We start from the raw sequence: 17,621 nt of genomic DNA on the forward strand, positions 1-17,621 counted from the left end.
AAACCATTCGGTCAAAGGACGTAATAATTGTTCGTCCGCGATAGCCACGCGACAGTGCAACACGGTTCATGGGTCGGGTCGGGTCCGGGTTGAAAAACCTGACCCGTTTGTAATAACGGGTCGGGTTCGGGTTGACCCATTTAAGGTCGGGTCAAGTCGGGTTCGACCCGAACCCGACCCGTTGACCCGAGGTCCCGAATTGACACCCCTAATTAAAATCAGTCAAATCATCTCTCCCCTCCTCCCCATGCAGCCGGCCTAGCTTTCCCCTCCAAACCCCAAAACTGTGAGCCTATTTAAGGACACCTAGCTTCTACTAATGCAACAAGGACATTGATTTAACAAAGAGCAAGGGTTTCAAGGGCAAGCCAAGGAGGAACAAGCCGTCACTTCATCAAGAAGTTCATTCCTCCCATTCATGACCTAAGTATCAAATCCTCCCTTTGTCTTCATCTAACTAAATATTGGTCTTCTCATTTCATCTATAGTAGCATCATTTCATATGTGTTGATTAATCCGTCAAGTTCTACTTAAATTTGAGTAAACATAAACTCTAATGATTAGTCCCTTAATTAAATATTAGACTTGTGCCAACCCATGTAAGCTAATCTAAACTGATTGAAATTTGTTATTGTTTAGCCTTTGCTTTTTTACTTTCTTACAATCGCATGATCCAACGGTTCAAATTTTCTTATTGTTCGTAATGTTTTATGAAGTTTATATTGTTATCTTTGATGTTCTCTTAGCTTAAATCTCTATTTGCATGACTTATTTCACTTAGTCTTGTATCAGCTATAGGGGGAAAAGGAAGGCTGAGGGCTGCCATCTTCAACACAATTCAGGTAGCGACAACAACGTTTCTGTAAAGAAAAATTCGACATTCTATGAGAAGCAATAATTATGTTAAAATATTATTGTTGTGAATTAGGAAGTGTATTGAGGTAGCAATAACAGTGTGGAGTAAAAAGTAGCGAGAATGAAAGAATTTAAAGTAAATTATTTTATTAAGTGTTATAGTTGTATTATAGATTTCCAAATAGTAGTGAAACTCTTTAAAGATGTTGAATCTAATTACGTCATAGGTATCATTAATTATATGCATAGGGGAGATTATGAGGTAAATGGTTATATATGTATGAATTAATTTTTATACAATTTATTTGAGTAATAATTTTAGTATTTATAAAATTAGAGAGATAAATTGTAGGTGACCTACAATTATAGAAGAGTATGAAGTAGAGGCACTGAAGAGACTAATCTTCAATGAGATAATTAATGCAAATTAAAATTTAAAAAATATTGTTGTAAATGCAATACATGTATACTTGTAATTGATTGAATTAAAAGGAAATATACTTTAAAGTTAATTCTCTTGCTAAAGGATGTTCATAGCCAAGTTTTTATGTATGAATAATCTCTTATATATTTGAATCATATGAGTTTCAAATAAGAGTTATTATGTTTTTTTTTTTCAAATAAGAGTTATTATATTTAATTAAGGATTTTACTAGTTGGAAATATATTGGAAAGAAGCTTCATACTTAACATATGAACTACACAATTTCTTTATACAAATTGTATCACATAAAGATCTTTATGAAAACATGCAACAATACAAATATATACTATGAACATCTAAAGTTTAGTGAATATCAAATTGGTAAAGTTTGGTTATAAAATAATGTATAATTTACAATTACATGTGGGTTAAAAGGGTCCCTACATATGACACTGCATTGTAAATGGAGATAAAGGGACCACAAAGATATGATATATGCATAGCATGTGGCATAAAAAGACCTCAACATAATTCAACGGTGATAATGTCAGGTTTACCTGAGCTCCATTGAATATTCTTATGAAAATTAGTCAAATCTTTAAAAGACTAAAATTAATATTCAGTATTCACTTCAAAAAAAAAATAAATACTAATGTTAATTATGATTTTATGATGTTTACAAGTAAAACAAAGTTTATTCAATGATGATTTTAATGTTGTGATTTATTACAATTATTGTATTTTAATTATTATTTAATTTGCAAAACTTATTAAGCTTCATACCTCACTAGTACAATTTATACTGGCTGTTGTTATAAGAAAAGGAAAAGAAAAGATCGTTGTAGAATAATATTTAAATTATTCATTTTATATATTAAAGTTTATCTCTGTTTGTGAGTCTATATTTGAGGTATGTAGACAATTCAATAATGTGTTATTTTGGATTTCTTTAGTGGTTTTGTACTCTAAAGTATTTATTTTGATGTAATTGGATCTCTGTTAGATGGTTCCATTTATGTATTAAAAATAAGATTGTTAGATGTTTTATTAAGATGATAAAAAATGTTATGTTTATATGTCATTCTACAATACTGTTAAGAAGTATTATGGGGTGTTACAAAGTGTGACCTCGAATCCGACATGAATGAACATCATCGAAGGATACGAAGAAGTTATTTAGCGACTGTTCAAACTACCTCTCACGCAAACGTCGAATAACAACAAACAGTCAAAGAAGAGGAAAAGTAAACCTGCGGCCAAACAACACCTGTGTTTTTAAGGGATAAATTTTTCATCAATTTTATATATTCTGTTTATTATCAAGATTTTGTTTATTTGGTTGCCCTTAATCAACCAAACTTTATACTTCTATTGCTTGAAATACGTTTGTTTTTTTAATTTTTACTTAATCATTCTATCTTGTGTTTTTTGTATCAAGCATTTGAGCACTCAGTGTTTCATTTTCATTTAACACTTGCATTCTTTACAATTCTACTTGTAGCAGAACAATCCCTAATGTTTTAATTTTTTGAGTTTGTTTCCTTCCATCTCTTGTTATATTAATTCCAAAATTGAGATAGAAAATTTGTTAAAATAAATTTAGCGCCTCCCCCCATGCGGAAAAAAATTCTGGCTTCTCCATTGAGCAGAGGGGTCAATCCTTTTTTAAAGGATTCATGTCATGAATTTTAAAATTCAAAATCTAATCAAATTCTAAAAATTTAAATAGAAATTTAATTGTCAAAACTTAAAACTAAAACACATTCACACTTCGCAACGGTTTGGCGATGATGATGACTTAAAGAATAACTTCAGCTCACAAAGAGCATATATCTAATGGAATGTATTACTACAATTCATTCTCAGTTGATTCATCACCAGCAGGGACGCGACACGTGCCCTCTAACCGGTTGGGTTTGCTGCAAAATAACACCACTATATTACGGTCATGGCCAAAACTCGTATGTTCTTTAATGGTTAAAACTTAAAAGCCCCGTGAATAATGAATTATAGGGTGCACTCTACAAAATATAAAGCCTTCTGTTAGCTAAGGTTGACTTAAATTTATCACCTTAGACAAACATCAACCATAGATCTATAAGGTATTCTTGGACAAAGCAACTCATGGCTACCGATGAGGTTCTTTCTATTAGGTTCGGTTGACTACCTCCTTGACTAAGTAGGTCAAAGACCATAACAGTTTGGGACATGGTTTAAAATTGCGCAATATGAGGCTCGCCTTGAGGCCCGCCTGTCACGACCCGACCCGACCCGGGATGAATCCCGCTCGCACCGGGCCGCGACCAAACCTTATATGCAGGATCTGGCTTTGGAATTTGCTTACTGAACTGAGAAAGACACACAGAGCTACTATGAATCGTCAATTGAGCGGAACAAAAACATCTATATTTTTCTTTTCTTTTCCTCAAAAACAATCATCTACAAATACGGTACATGGCTAACAGAAGAAATACAGGAGAAAAGTCATGACCGTACAAAAAATCAAAAGTACAAAAGTACCTACACAAATCAGACTCTGAACTCTAGTCCTGGACTTCCTTCCCTTTCCCAGAACTTGAAAACCACACAGGAAAACGAGAGTGACGCTCAACAGCTCAGCAAAGCAACAAACCTCCAATCAAAATTCTCAGAATCTCAAAACCAAACACATCAGACAAATCCGTACAGAAATCAGAACAGAATCGGACAGATATCAAATCGGACAGATCAGAACGAAACAGATCAAATCAAAACAGATCAAATCAGACAGAACTGAACAGAACAGATATCAAAGCAAACAGAACTGTACGGAAACAGAAGTCATATCAAATCAAAAACAGTACAGATCAGACCTATCAAATCAGAAACAGAATCGTACAGAATTCAGAATTCAACTCATATGTCAGAATTGTACAAAATCATATCATACAAATCAGAATCAGATTCATATCGTACGGAAATCATAATCAGATTGCTTACATAACAGATACCGAAAAATCAGAATCATATCAAATCAGATATCAGATATTATTTAATTCATAGCTATAATCCCTGACACTGACGAATCCTCTAACGGATTCCGGCCCCTTATGCCTCCCTTCCCAGACACTGACTGAATCTCATAGGATCCAGGCCCCTTATGCCCTCCCTTTGTGCTCACGGCACCAGAAACAGATGTGCTCATATTAGCCACCAGAATACATATATAGTGCTTATAATACCTAAGATTTCCTCGGTTCCGGAACAGAACAGATTTCAGATTGAGCTCATTTCAGATTTCCCAGACACTAACTGAATCTCATAGGATCCAGGCCCCTTATAACTCCCTTTTTATAACATATACAGATAGCATATCAATTCAGAAAATCCAGACAAAATCAGAAATCAGACAAAAATCGGGAACACAACAGCAGTATACGGAATTTACACAATTTTTCCTGAAAATCTACAATTCACCAAATTTGCACAGAATATAGATAATAACATTTTCAGAATATTTATTCTACTGCACAGAAAATTTTCAATTTACACAGAGAAAAATCCAGTCGACTAAAAACTCCGTCGAATCAAAAAATATCCGGACAAAAATCTTCAAATATATTCAAAATGTGCCACACCCGGCACGGCAACGATATACAGAAAGTTACGCGGTAAAAACTGAACCAATCAAAAGATACGGACGAAAATCGCTAACGGAAACAAAATCCGAAACAGAAAAATACCGCCAAACACGACGGTTCTAAAAATTGAGAAAGGCGGAATGTGCCTTACCTTGCGTACCAGCAATTCCTAAAGTCTCGTCGAACGAAAACAAGCTCCGCGGCTTCCCGAAATCAACTTTCCAAAATTTCTTTTTCGACTTTTTCTCTCTCCTTGAAAAATCAGATATTTTGTTTTTTATTTTCTCTCTCTTCAAAACGACTGATTTCAGCTTTATAATACACAGATCGGCGCCGGCCGATCGCCAGATCGTCCAGGACGGTTCCCAGGACTATTTTTCGGCCGATATTTTCTACAGTGCCAATCGGCCTGGCCGAAGTCCTCGATCGGCCTGGACGATGCCTACAGGAAACACCTGGAGCAAATCTGGGCAAATTCTGGAGCAGATTCTCAAACTGATCTTCCAGGACGATCCAGATCGTCCTGGACGATCCTGGAGGGAGATTTTGATCAATTACAAACCGCCTTTGCGCAATTCATTAAAAAACGCCAAGCCTAGAGTTTTTTTTTTTTGAGGCTTTGCGCCTCAACTTTGGTTTGATGTGTCCGCTTGCAGGCCACCTTGCCTTCACGTTGCATGAGCCCTTTTACGCCTCAACGCATATATATATATAGAAAACTTATATAAATCTTGAAGTAAATGCCCGACATTTGAACTATATAGAAAGAGAAGGGGAGAGAGCCCAGTTCATCATAATGAATGATTTCAAATAAGAACCCCTTAGTGATGATAGTGCTATGAACTTAATAAGTTTTATGTGATATGTCATTGCTATTTATTTTAGAAATTTTAATCATATGTTAATGGAAAAGAATACTGGGATTTGGGAAAAGATAGAATTTTGAGTTGAACTATATTTCATTTGTCTTAATTATTGGGATATTTTGATTTCACTTCATATCTTATGCTTTTTTATGTTTTATATTATTCACTCATTCGTATATAAAAAATTTATCAGTTTATGTTTACGCAATCTTTTGATTTTGAGGCTTATGCCTCAAAACGCCTTGAGGTTTACGCCTCGCCTCACAAATGAAAAACGCCTCAATACCCGAATACGCAATTTTAAACATTGGTTTGGGATAACGGAACCATGGGATCTTGATCGAACCTATCATCATTCCCCCATCACCTACTTTAAGTTTATAGTGATGAATTTTAAATCATGAACTCCAAAATTCAAACCCTAAAATTGTTGCTAGTATACGCTCGATAATCATTGCGATCTATTTAACGACCAACCTTAATCGAAAGTTCTCTCTTGTTATCGGAGGGGTAATTAACTCTAGGCTTGTGCCTATAGGAAACCATAACTAAGATTATAAAGTCCTCACAAAATGAGGGTGAAATCTCTGGGTAGTGTCTTATTTAAAACTCAATCAGCTTTCTGAAAATTTACATTGGAACATAAATCCGTTAAAACTCTCCCCGTCAATAAAAAAAGCGCGGAGAGGTCGGGGCGCGAATTTTTTGAGCCCACAATTAAACACTGAAATCTTTATAGCATTGTCAATATTTTCAATTTTATAAAATTTAAATTTAAGTCCCTATGCGTAAAACCTGAAATCGACAATCATAAGCGTCGCACGCATTTGATGCGTCGCGACGAAATTAAGTAAAAATTTAATGTCATCGGATTTCGACGAAATAAATTTTATAAAATTCTATGCAAAATTCAAAGCAATTTTATATAAAGAATATATAGTCAATTTAGCTTAATTTTGAAGTTAAAATTAATAGAAGTTTCATAATACCCAAACTAGCCCTAGTAACTATTAAAGCGGGGATTATTCAAGTGAGGGCATTTAGGACTTTATACAATTAAAACCTAAACCCTTCCCTCTTTAATTGGTCCCCATTCTATTGTTTTGGCTGAACTGAAGGAAGGGAGGCAGAAGGGAGGCGGAGGCGGAAGGGAGACTTCGAGCACGGTTCCGACGGCGGTTTCCGGCGGCCGGATTTGAGGGAAATTGTAGAAGGTAAGGGGAAGATTAAGGCATGTTTTAATTTAAGAAAATCCCTCTCATTCTCAAGATTTTTGGAAGAGAAGATTTTTAGGGTTTTTCTAAAATTGAAAATTTTGTTTAGAAAATGATAGGATAGGAGTAGGAAAGGATTTGAATCATGAAAATGTAAAGTTCTCCTGAAGTTTTCGAGTTTTCAAATTATGGCTTTTTCCAAAATGTAATTTCCTTTGAGAATTCTTTCACTAATGTTATTCCTAATGATCTTAGAAATGTTTTAATGGTTAAAATTTAGGGTTTTTAATAATTTTTAAATTAAATAATCCAAAAATAAATTAAGGTAATAATTAATCATGTTTAGGGGAAGGTTTGGAAGGGATTTGAGATGAAATTGATGATTTTTAAGTTTCCAAAATTTTAGTATATTATTAAATCCGAAAATTCAAATTAAATTATTTTAATTTTCTTAAGCGTGGTGAGGATCGAATAGTAATCAAGGAAAATGTTAGACAATTTAAGAATGCATAAAACTTTAAGAAAATTACCGTTGACATTCCTACTTGTGTGATCTTAGGTTTTGATCATAAAAGGACGCCTCGAGCTTAAGCGGCATCGATGTGGTTTACGATACTTGCGAGATAGAGCATTTAAATTAAGTTCATGAATTTAAATTAAGTTAATCTTGCACTTTCAAATTCACATGCTAATGTTTATGAATTCTTTAATTGCTTTAGTTTTTCAATTATGTTTATATTCATATCATGATATTAAAAATGTTGAAATTTGCAAAACAAAAATTCAAGGCATAACTGATACCCAATTATACATGAAGAGATTTAAAGAACAAATTATTTTATGAATAATTTTAGTCTCTTTGATGTATATAAATATTATGATTCGTATGTGCATGATGATTCGGAGTACCACATGGTAAAAGGGTTCTACAGAGCCAATGGTAATGGAATTCTATGGAGCCAATGGTAAAAAGGTTCTTCGCAGCCAAATGATAAATGAATGATCAAAAATATGACTGTGTACCTAATCAGTACAAAAAATTTTAGTACTTCCAGGACGGGTGCTTATTATATATTAGGTTATGTATTTTAAGTATTTAATGAAAAGACTATAAATGAGAAAGGAAACGTTTACGAAAGTTTATGAAAAAAGAGAGGAAAAATGTCTAAAGGAAAAGCTTCTAGAAAACTGAATGTAAAAAAAGTTTTATGATTTATGCCTATCAATATTTATTGCAATCATTTAATTATTTTAATTCATGCTTAATGACATGTTTAAAAATATTTCATGAATTTAAGATAAATGCTTATCACCTGCTGAGCATTAGCTCATCCTACTTTTGGAAATATTTTTCAGGAGAAAGTGATAAAAACTGATGGCATCAAGACGACAATTTACCTACCATCGTAGAGGGCCTCAGAATGTCAGGTTTTTATATTTTCCGTTTTAAGTTGAGTAAGTGGTTCTAATGTGGAGTATGTTGGTATTTATGTGTTTATATTTTAGTGGTTGTATGTTTTGATGAAATTATTGGAAAACTGTAAGTCGGATGTTTTAGTAGCTCTTTCTTAAGTTGTATGGATGATGTTTATGATTATATCTTTTATGAAGTGAAACTGTTATGATTTAAATGTTATTTGTGTTTTTCGTACGACTATCTGTTCCCGCCCCGTTAATTCGAACTAGCCGGGCCGGGTCGTGACACTATGATATCATGTAATCGCATAACACTCATGAGCCATTTCAGCATATTAACCAACTAGACTATACTCTAAAAGTTATATCCTCTTTTTTTTCCATAATAAATCCAACATATCATACTTAACTACATTTTATATTATAATAATATTGATGATTGATAATTATTAACCACTCTCAGAAAAATTGCATAGAAGGTAATAAGGATATGTTTGAGATGACTGTAACATTCTATGATGTAATTCTAATGTTATTGAAAATTCTAAGAATTTTAATAAGATAATAATGGACCCTAGTAATTCTACCAAGGCTTTCAAATTTTACCAAGCTTTTGTAAAACCTATTTAAAAATAATAAATATTTCAGTTGACCAAACATGAAAAAGAGATGACCCGGCTCAAGATCACTCAATTGGAGTTATTAAGGAAGAAGAAAGATTAGTAATTAGTATATATTAAACTTATTTAATCATCAAGACCTTAAGTGTCCTTGTCAACAAAAACAACAAAACTTTACTGACAAGTTCACCAAAAGCAATGGCTAATGTTCTTTTTCAAAAATAAGCTAAACTGCAGGAAGTAATAATAAAATTTATGTAATTCAGTTTATGATAAAAGCCCTTGAAAATATTATAACAAAACCGCTGAAGCATACCTTCACGATAAAAAATGTTACAGGCACTATACTTTGGGAAGAAACTGCAATCCTGGACGATCAATAAATTAAATCAATATAGTTGAAACCAAAACTGCTACCTAAAGAGGAATTAGATTGATTTCATTACCTGAACTTGAATGCTAGAATGCTTATTAACTTCAAGGATAGAGCGATAAAAAAATTTGAGTCTCAAGCTACCCATAAATTTAGCGTTATCTGAAAACAAGACTGCCATTTTGCTGTTGTCTCAAGTTCTCAATCAAAGATTGGTAGAAAGATTTAAAAGCCTTGTTATCATTTCCCTGGTCAGAAAGGTACACATATCAGAAATAAGTGCACGGGAAAGAATAACTAAAAAAAAGGGTTGGCAACGCAGTTGTCATGTGAGTATTAAACAATAACATAGAGGAAACACATGCCCCTGCTAAAATTTGACTCTACAAACCAAAAGAAATGGAAAAAGGTTCATATGCATATATACAAAGCCAATTCTTAAAGGTTTTAGAAGAGTTAAAACTTTGCCTAGTAAGAGGCTTGGATATTCAAGATGCCTTGAAGAACTGCAGGAAGGGTTACTACATGTAAATTTAGTAGTAAAACAAGAATACCTTCTAAAAAAAATTCCTTTTTAAATGCACTGCAGTTAATTGTTTCCAAAATATTCTGAAGAAAACTGAAGCATAATTGTGCAAGAAACAAAGGTTTAACTGCATTTGCATGTGCAGGAAGCTCAAAGTTGATTAAGAGAAGTTATCATTATGATGCTAAAATTGGTCCAATAAATTTTTTTTTTTCAAAAAGGACAAAAAAAGTTACAGCTAAGGCAAAAACAGGCAAGCCACAAACCCGAGACAGCCAAAACCAAAAACATATACAAAGAGAACACTGAAAGAAAGAGAAGAAGGCACAACGGCCGTCAGGCTCAGCAAAGGCACAGACAGCGAACCACTCCAAATCCAAGCACGGACCATCCAGAGGGGTGAGAAAGCCCACCAAAAGCCAACCAACCACCATCACTGATAATAAGAAGAATCACTACCTAAGGTTGCCAACTAGCCACGGATTGGAACAATGAGCCCGAGCCACATCATTGCCTAGAAACCGCTAGCAAAATTCGCAAGACCAACATAAGACAACCAGAAAAGGCAACAAGAATCCGCAGAGAAGGGGGCAACGCAGCAGACACCACACAATTATTTCCGACCGTGTTTACCCCTCCCACGAGAGAAAACAGATACAACAGGACGGTCCTTTTGTAAATCAATCTTAATAGCAGGTTCATCCACCCCACTATCCTCCGAAGAGGAATCAGACGAGTATTGAAGCCAATCAATCTGCAACCTAACAGCCTCACCCGAATTAGCACCCACATGATCAACCAAAGCCTTAGGAGATAAAAGATTAACCGGAACCTCAACAAACCGTCCAATAACTTGGTCAATAGGCGTAAACAGGGGAAACATCAACACGGGCAGAACCCACATTTACCAAGCGAACACCAGATTCATCTGCTCGGTCAAGACAAAGCTCAATAGGATTGCGAGACAAATCCGAAAACTCCACAGTCACCTCAGGCTCAACAAACCTAGGCAAACAGGACGGGGCAGACACAGCACCCAAATAGGAAAAAACGGAACTGGAATTAACAACACAACTCACACGGCCAACTTCACTAGCACAATCCCGAGAACCCTGAACAGCAGGCAATAAAAATCAGCAAACTTGTGTTATCAACCAAAATCACAAGCACACAAACTCCAATCTGCTTCTTGTTGATGACATTCCTTTTACAACAATAAGCTTGTAACTCAAGGGCATAGTGACGGCATACTGACCATTGAAAACTAAACTTTGCATAATGTAACTGTAAATAAAGCCACTGACAAGGAAAACATATTTAAGCACGACTCAAAAAGAAAATATTCAAAATTTTCTTTAGTGAGATCTCTACTACATTAGTTATGAATTAATTGTATCTATCTCGCATAAAGTAAATTCGCAAGGTTTTAACTTGACAGATAACATAAATTGTATAAAAGCAGTTGGCACCTGCAAATGTTGATAGTACTGTTCTGCTGAATCTTGCGGACACTGAGCAGCCAGGAGACCATTTGAGATGAAGTAAGCAATAAAATCATCGCCAAACTTTTCATACATGACCTTCTGAGCCAATATGATTTCACCAAAAAGAATCAGCTGACCAAAAAAAAAGGTTGAAAATGAGTCTGAAACACAGTAACGGATGGATTTGTGCTAAGATTAAACTCATTATGACCTAGATATCATATCAGCACCATGATAGTTGACGTACACTCAGGATTAATCCATTAGAACTAATATAACCACATAAAAAAGGTACTAAGCTGACATTAGCAAAAAATAGGGTGAACAGAGAAGTGTGAAAATTGAAATGCATTGATCATAATCTATTATGCGAAGCAATTATTCATGAGAAGAAAATGACAGGGATGCTAATTTGGTTAGCATTCCTGGTCAACCTACATATTATGCCTAAAAGTCACAGATTTGAACGACATGAACAACCTCTCTCAAGTTAAACGATAAGGTAGCATACATCAATCATTTGCAAACACCGAATTGGCAGGAACTTTCAACATTTGAGACACTTTTAAAGCCCAGGATTCATTGAATAAAACTTACTGACTGCGGCAAATTGTGGATGGTCATCAAAGTATCAAAAAAGTTCAGGAACATGAAGCTTAACTTGATGGGGACATCAATGCATGGAAGGTTTATCATAGAAGGGGCCGTAGATCGACGGCCACAATTGAGTCATTATATTATTAGTTGTTGTGTGTGTTGTATGTGATTTAATTTAGTTTGTGAACATTTTATTAAGGTTATGTTGTAAGCCCAGGGCATTTGTGTCTTTTTTGTCTTGTCATGTGGTGGAGCCTATATATATGACTCTCTCCCTCCCTTGTAAGGTGATGATGATTATTTTTGAATGAATTATGATTTCAGCCCTCTTCTCTTGTGTGAGAGTGAGTGTGATGGAGTGGTGAAGCCTTAAGAGAAAACAAATGAAGTATCCAACAGCCCATTAAGGTGAGCTCTTATTTTTCCTCTTGTATCTCTTCTCCTTACCCTCCTTCTTCCTCCCTAACTACCGGTCAACCACTCTTCCCCTCCCTTTCTCGGCCAGCCACCCCTTACCCTTCCACCGCCCACGGCAAGCCCACCACCACCACCTCCCCATCGAAGTTCCCAATCCAAAATTTCCCAAATCTGAAATTTTGACATTTGGGATTCTAATAGGACCTCACTTGTCTCTTGGAACTCTTCATATTAATTAATGAGAAGTTGACCCATTAATTGCCTCTCCTTATTTTCATTTTCAAAATTAGTTGGGAATTGGAAAAGCCACAACCCTTTCCCTTTCCCATGATTGGCCCACTCTTGGAACTTTTCATGTTAATTAATGGGAAGTTGACCCATTAATTGCCTCTCATTTTTTTTTTCATTTTTAAAATTAGCTGGGAATTGGAAAAGCCAAACCCCTTTCCCTTTCCCCATGGTTGGCCCACTCTTGGAACTCTTCATGTTAATTAATGGGAAGTTGATCAATTAATTGCAAAGTTTACATTTCCCTTTCCCAAAACTACTTTTTCATTTTTCAATCCCACTCTCTCCCATTCCCCTAAGCCCCACCACTCTAATTAACCACACACCATTCCTACTATCCCCCAAATAGCAAAAATTGTGGCCTCCCTCCTTCCAGATTTAGGCTAGCATCTCTTCTTCTCCACTATGAAGCAAGACACAAGGAAGGCACTACCGGGCAACCCTTTGAAGATCAACCAGCCGAGACTACACATATGAAGGAAGCTTCCCTGCGACGCAAATACCTAAGTCTTTCAACTCTTACTTCATATATTTAAGTAGATATCATTGAAGTCCAATTCTCTGTGGCATCACTATTTTCATGTTAGTTTAAATCTGCTAGATTCTTAAATCATTGAGTGCATGGTTCTTGTAGTGACTAATCTATGCTAAAATGTTGGATCTTTTTTGCCAACCCATGTTAGCTAAGTTATTAATTTGATTTATGTTTCTTGAATCTTAGAACTTTGGTTGTGGTTAATGGTTATTTGTGGATTGTCTTTCTTACTTGTTTTGAAGCTTGTTTATGCATCCCCATGATAAATAGCTTGCTGATTTAAATTCAACTTGTGTTTAATTTCATAATGCAAGTCTTCACATGCTAGTCCTATATCATTTGGTATCAGAGAATTGTTACCCTAGTTGCATGTGCTAGGATCCATCCTATTTACCTTCATTTTAGCCTCTAGTTGCATTTCTACATCAACATATCATTGACCTTTACTTGCGTGTCATTTTGTTTGCAAAGTCTAGGTGCTGTCCACTTTCCTTTAACATGTATTGTGTCACCTAGTTGACATCTCATGGACCCTGAACAGTTGCAGCGAACTCTAGACGTTTTGGTAGGTCAAATAGGCAACTTAATCTAACAAGTTAGGGCTGACCAAGCCAATGCTGCTGAATTTCGTCGGCTCACAATGGAACGCCTTGACAACCTTGATAGAGCTAGGAGCCTACCCTCTCTTTACACACCATCTAGGCCACCCTCCTTGATGAGAGATGATTTGAGCCATAATGAGGGTCACCCCCATGCCCCTTACCCGCCCCAACAACCTAGGCAGGACCGAGACCTATCTCGTGGTCTAGAAAATGTGTTCAGTCATGAGGCTCATCATGCGCATGAAGGAGACCCCCATGGCCCCCACTGTGACCATCAAGCTAGGTAGAACCATGAGTGATCTGGATGCTCCCCTCTTAAAGAACATCAGGATAAATGCCCCCACCTTTGATGATAGCCTTGATCCTCAAATCTTTATTGACGGTATTGGACCAACTTAGAAAACCTTAGGGAGTTTTAAGGTGAGTATCCTATTACCAACTGGAGAAACATGAAGTGTGAGCTTAGGCCAAAGTACCTCCCACCCTCATTTTTCCCTCAACTCTTACATCGGTGGAAATAGACTGACTCAGGGTAGCAAATCTGTGAGGGACTACATTTCTGCATTTGATGATTTCATAATTAGATGCAGTGGTGAGACCACCACCACACCTGCCCAGATTCTATTCATGTTTCGTGCTGGGTTGCATGAGGATCTCCGCAATGAACAATTTGCTAGAAATATCACTACCCTGGAAAGTGCCTATAGTTTGGTACTTGACCTTAAGGAGTTTAAACCTCAACATCCTACCGTCACCAGGATGTCAAATAGACATCTTCTTTTAGACCCTCTAGGAGCTTGGGCCCCTATGCCTCTACCCCTAGGCCGCCTCCTAGCCCTGCTAGTCGAACCCCGGCTGGTTCACCCCAACTCCATCATGACAGTAAGAGCAAGTCTCCAGTACTTGATTCACCTAGGACCCACCCAAGGACCAAGTGCTTTAGATGTCAAGGATATGACCATATTGCCTCCCAATGTTCTAGCCCTCATAAGGTCATTATTATTGAGGAGATTACTGGAGATGGGCAAATTATTGCATCCGGTCACCGGACGGGGAGATAGGTTCGGATATTAATAAAATATTATTTTAAATTAAGCGCAGGCAAAGCGCAAGTAAAAGCGCAAGTCAAAAGCGCAGGTAAAGCGCAGTCAAAGCGCAACTAAAGCGCAGTCAAAGGTGCATGTGACGTGGCAAGTTTTTATTGGATGTCTGAACCTATCCTCTGCGTCCGGTGAGCGGATGCAATAATTTGCCCTAAAGATGACCCTGAGCCTAAAGTTGAACTCATTCACCAGGTAGATGCTGATGTTGACTTCTTTAATGAGGATGAGAATGATATTGATGTCATCAATTGCATCAAGAAATGGGACCCCTCTCCCCTATGTGTCGTGAGATGTGCACTGTCAAAACCCAATTTGTTGATGACTAGCATAGGACTTTCAATTTTCACACCACCAAATTGAAGGATAAAAATTGCATAGCCATCATCGATAGCAGCAGTTGCATCAAAGTTTTCTCCTCCATCTTGGTGACCCACCTTGTATTGTCTGTTATTCCCCACCCCAATCCATATAAGGTAGCTTGGGTCAACTCCACTATATTAGAGATAAAAGAACGAAGCCTCATACCCATCTCCTTTTTCAGATTATAAGGAAAATATTTAGTTTGATATCCTTGTTATGGATATGGGTTAGGTTATCTTGGGCCGCCCCTGGCTTTTTGATAACAATGTCCACATTTATGGTCATTTAAACATCTGTGTGTTTGAACATGGTGGCAAGACGATCAAGCTCTTGCCTAGTCAGCCAAAGTCTAAGGATGAACCTAAATCTAAGAAAGATGCCATTTATGTCGTAGTAGACAGATTCTCCAAGATGGCTCACTTTTTAACCTGTTCTAGGACTTCTGATGCCTCAGATGTTGCCAATCTTTATTTTAATAAAGTGGTTAGACTATATGGGTTACCCAAAACCATCGTGTCTGATAGAGATGTCAAATTCACAAGTTATTTTTGGAAAACCTTATAACTGAAAATGGATACAAAACTTCAATTCTCCACAGCTTTTCACCCCGGATTGATGACCAAACTGAAGTGGTCAATATAAGTTTAAAAAATCTTTTGAGGATACTAGTTGGTGATCATGTTAGAGATTGGGATTCCAAACTTCCTATTGATGAATTTGCCTACAATAACTCGATGAACCGCTGCACTGGCCTGAGTCCTGCTAGGGGTGCAAACGAGTCGAGTCGAGCTCGAGTCTAAGAGGTGTTCGAGCTCGACTCACGAGTTAAACACCGAGCTCGAACTCAACTCGGATTACATAAACGAGCTCGTCTAGTGTCACGACCCGACCCGGCTAGCCCGAGTTAATGGGGCGGGAGCAAAAAGGTCGTACATAAAAAACATAAATAAACATAAACCATTTATATTAATGCTTTAAATATCATCCAAATATAAATTAAAAGAGCCACTAAAAATACACCCGAAATGAAAATAAAAGTTCTAAACCATTACCCGACCCGGCTAGCCCGAGTTAATGGGGCGGGAGCAAAAAGGTCGTACATAAAAAACATAAATAAACATAAACCATTTATATTAATGCTTTAAATATCATCCAAATATAAATTAAAAGAGCCACTAAAAATACACCCGAAATGAAAATAAAAGTTCTAAACCATTTACTGTCTCACATAACTACTAAACTTTAAACATTCATTACATAAACTCCAAACTTTAAACTCAAACCCACAAACTGCATGAAAAATAAACTCAGACTCAAACTAAAAACACAAAAAGGAACCTTTCAACCTCCTGAGGTCCCCTACGACGATAAGTGTAAGGTCGTCGTGCAGCCATTATTTTTCTCCTGAAAAAGATTTCCAAACGAGGAATGAGAAGTTCTATAATCATTTTCTTAAAGCTTTTCATTTTCATAAATATTTCCTTTCATCAACTTTTCTTTTCATCATATCCTTTCATTTATAAACATCAAATACTTTAATCATAAAAATATTCACCCGTCCCGGAAGTACCAGTTTTCGTACTGATCAGGTACGCAGTCAAAAGTTTTGGCCATTTCCTTTACCATTTGGCTCCGAAGAACCCCATTACCATTTGGCTTATACAAGCCCCATTACCATTTGGCTTTTGAAAGCCCCATTATCATTAGTTTGGTACTTCCGGATCAACATGCATATGCAATCTAATAGATCTTATAGGGTTAAATTATTCAGAATTTCATAAGGGTTCGTTCATTTCGTTTCATACATAAATATTTTCCATATTTATCTAGAATTCAAATGTGAGACATTAAGCAATTACAACACCATTCTTATGTACGAATAAAAATTCAAACTTAACATATAAAAGCTGCATGGAATTGAACAGTTATAAACTAAACATGATTTCCTTAACATTAAAGAAAAAATTAAATAATTTAGAGACATAAATTTGATTTAAATACAAGTACCTACCTCACATGATTTGTAAAGCAATCACTACCACATACGATGTGACTTAAGTACGCGTCGTCCGTCCCTTAATGTTTAAAACCTAACATTATGCATAAGTAAAAGTCATCAATATCTATAATAAATTTTATCTAAAATATTTCATAAACTCAATTAATAACAATTTAAGGATCTTAAATTTTCTTATTCATCATCCTAAAATTTAATAATAATTAATATTATTTTCGGATTTAAAATAATCCAAAATTACAAAAATGAAAATTTGTGTAAAAACCCTAAATTTCATTCTTTAAAATCATCCCTAAAGACAATT

The 17,621-nt window shown here is 35.9% G+C and overlaps 1 protein-coding gene across 2 annotated transcripts in view; it reads right to left on the reverse strand.

The window, feature by feature from the left end:
- The window catches only part of LOC110111402 (exportin-T), a 52,640-nt gene that overhangs the window by 5,714 nt on the left and 29,305 nt on the right, over positions 1-17,621 (reverse strand). For both annotated transcript variants that reach the window (XM_028700569.1, XM_028700568.1), the window contains 3 exons: positions 11,384-11,530; positions 9,462-9,636; positions 9,332-9,383 (listed from right to left, as the gene is read on the reverse strand). In XM_028700569.1, coding sequence (XP_028556402.1) covers positions 9,547-9,636; positions 11,384-11,530 — 237 coding nt within the window. In that variant the 3' untranslated portion in view covers positions 9,332-9,383; positions 9,462-9,546. The remainder of the gene's footprint in view (positions 1-9,331; positions 9,384-9,461; positions 9,637-11,383; positions 11,531-17,621) is intronic.

Source organism: Dendrobium catenatum, unplaced genomic scaffold (genome assembly GCF_001605985.2).
Source record: "Dendrobium catenatum unplaced genomic scaffold, ASM160598v2 fragScaff_scaffold_134, whole genome shotgun sequence".
Classification (NCBI taxonomy): domain Eukaryota; kingdom Viridiplantae; phylum Streptophyta; class Magnoliopsida; order Asparagales; family Orchidaceae; genus Dendrobium; species Dendrobium catenatum.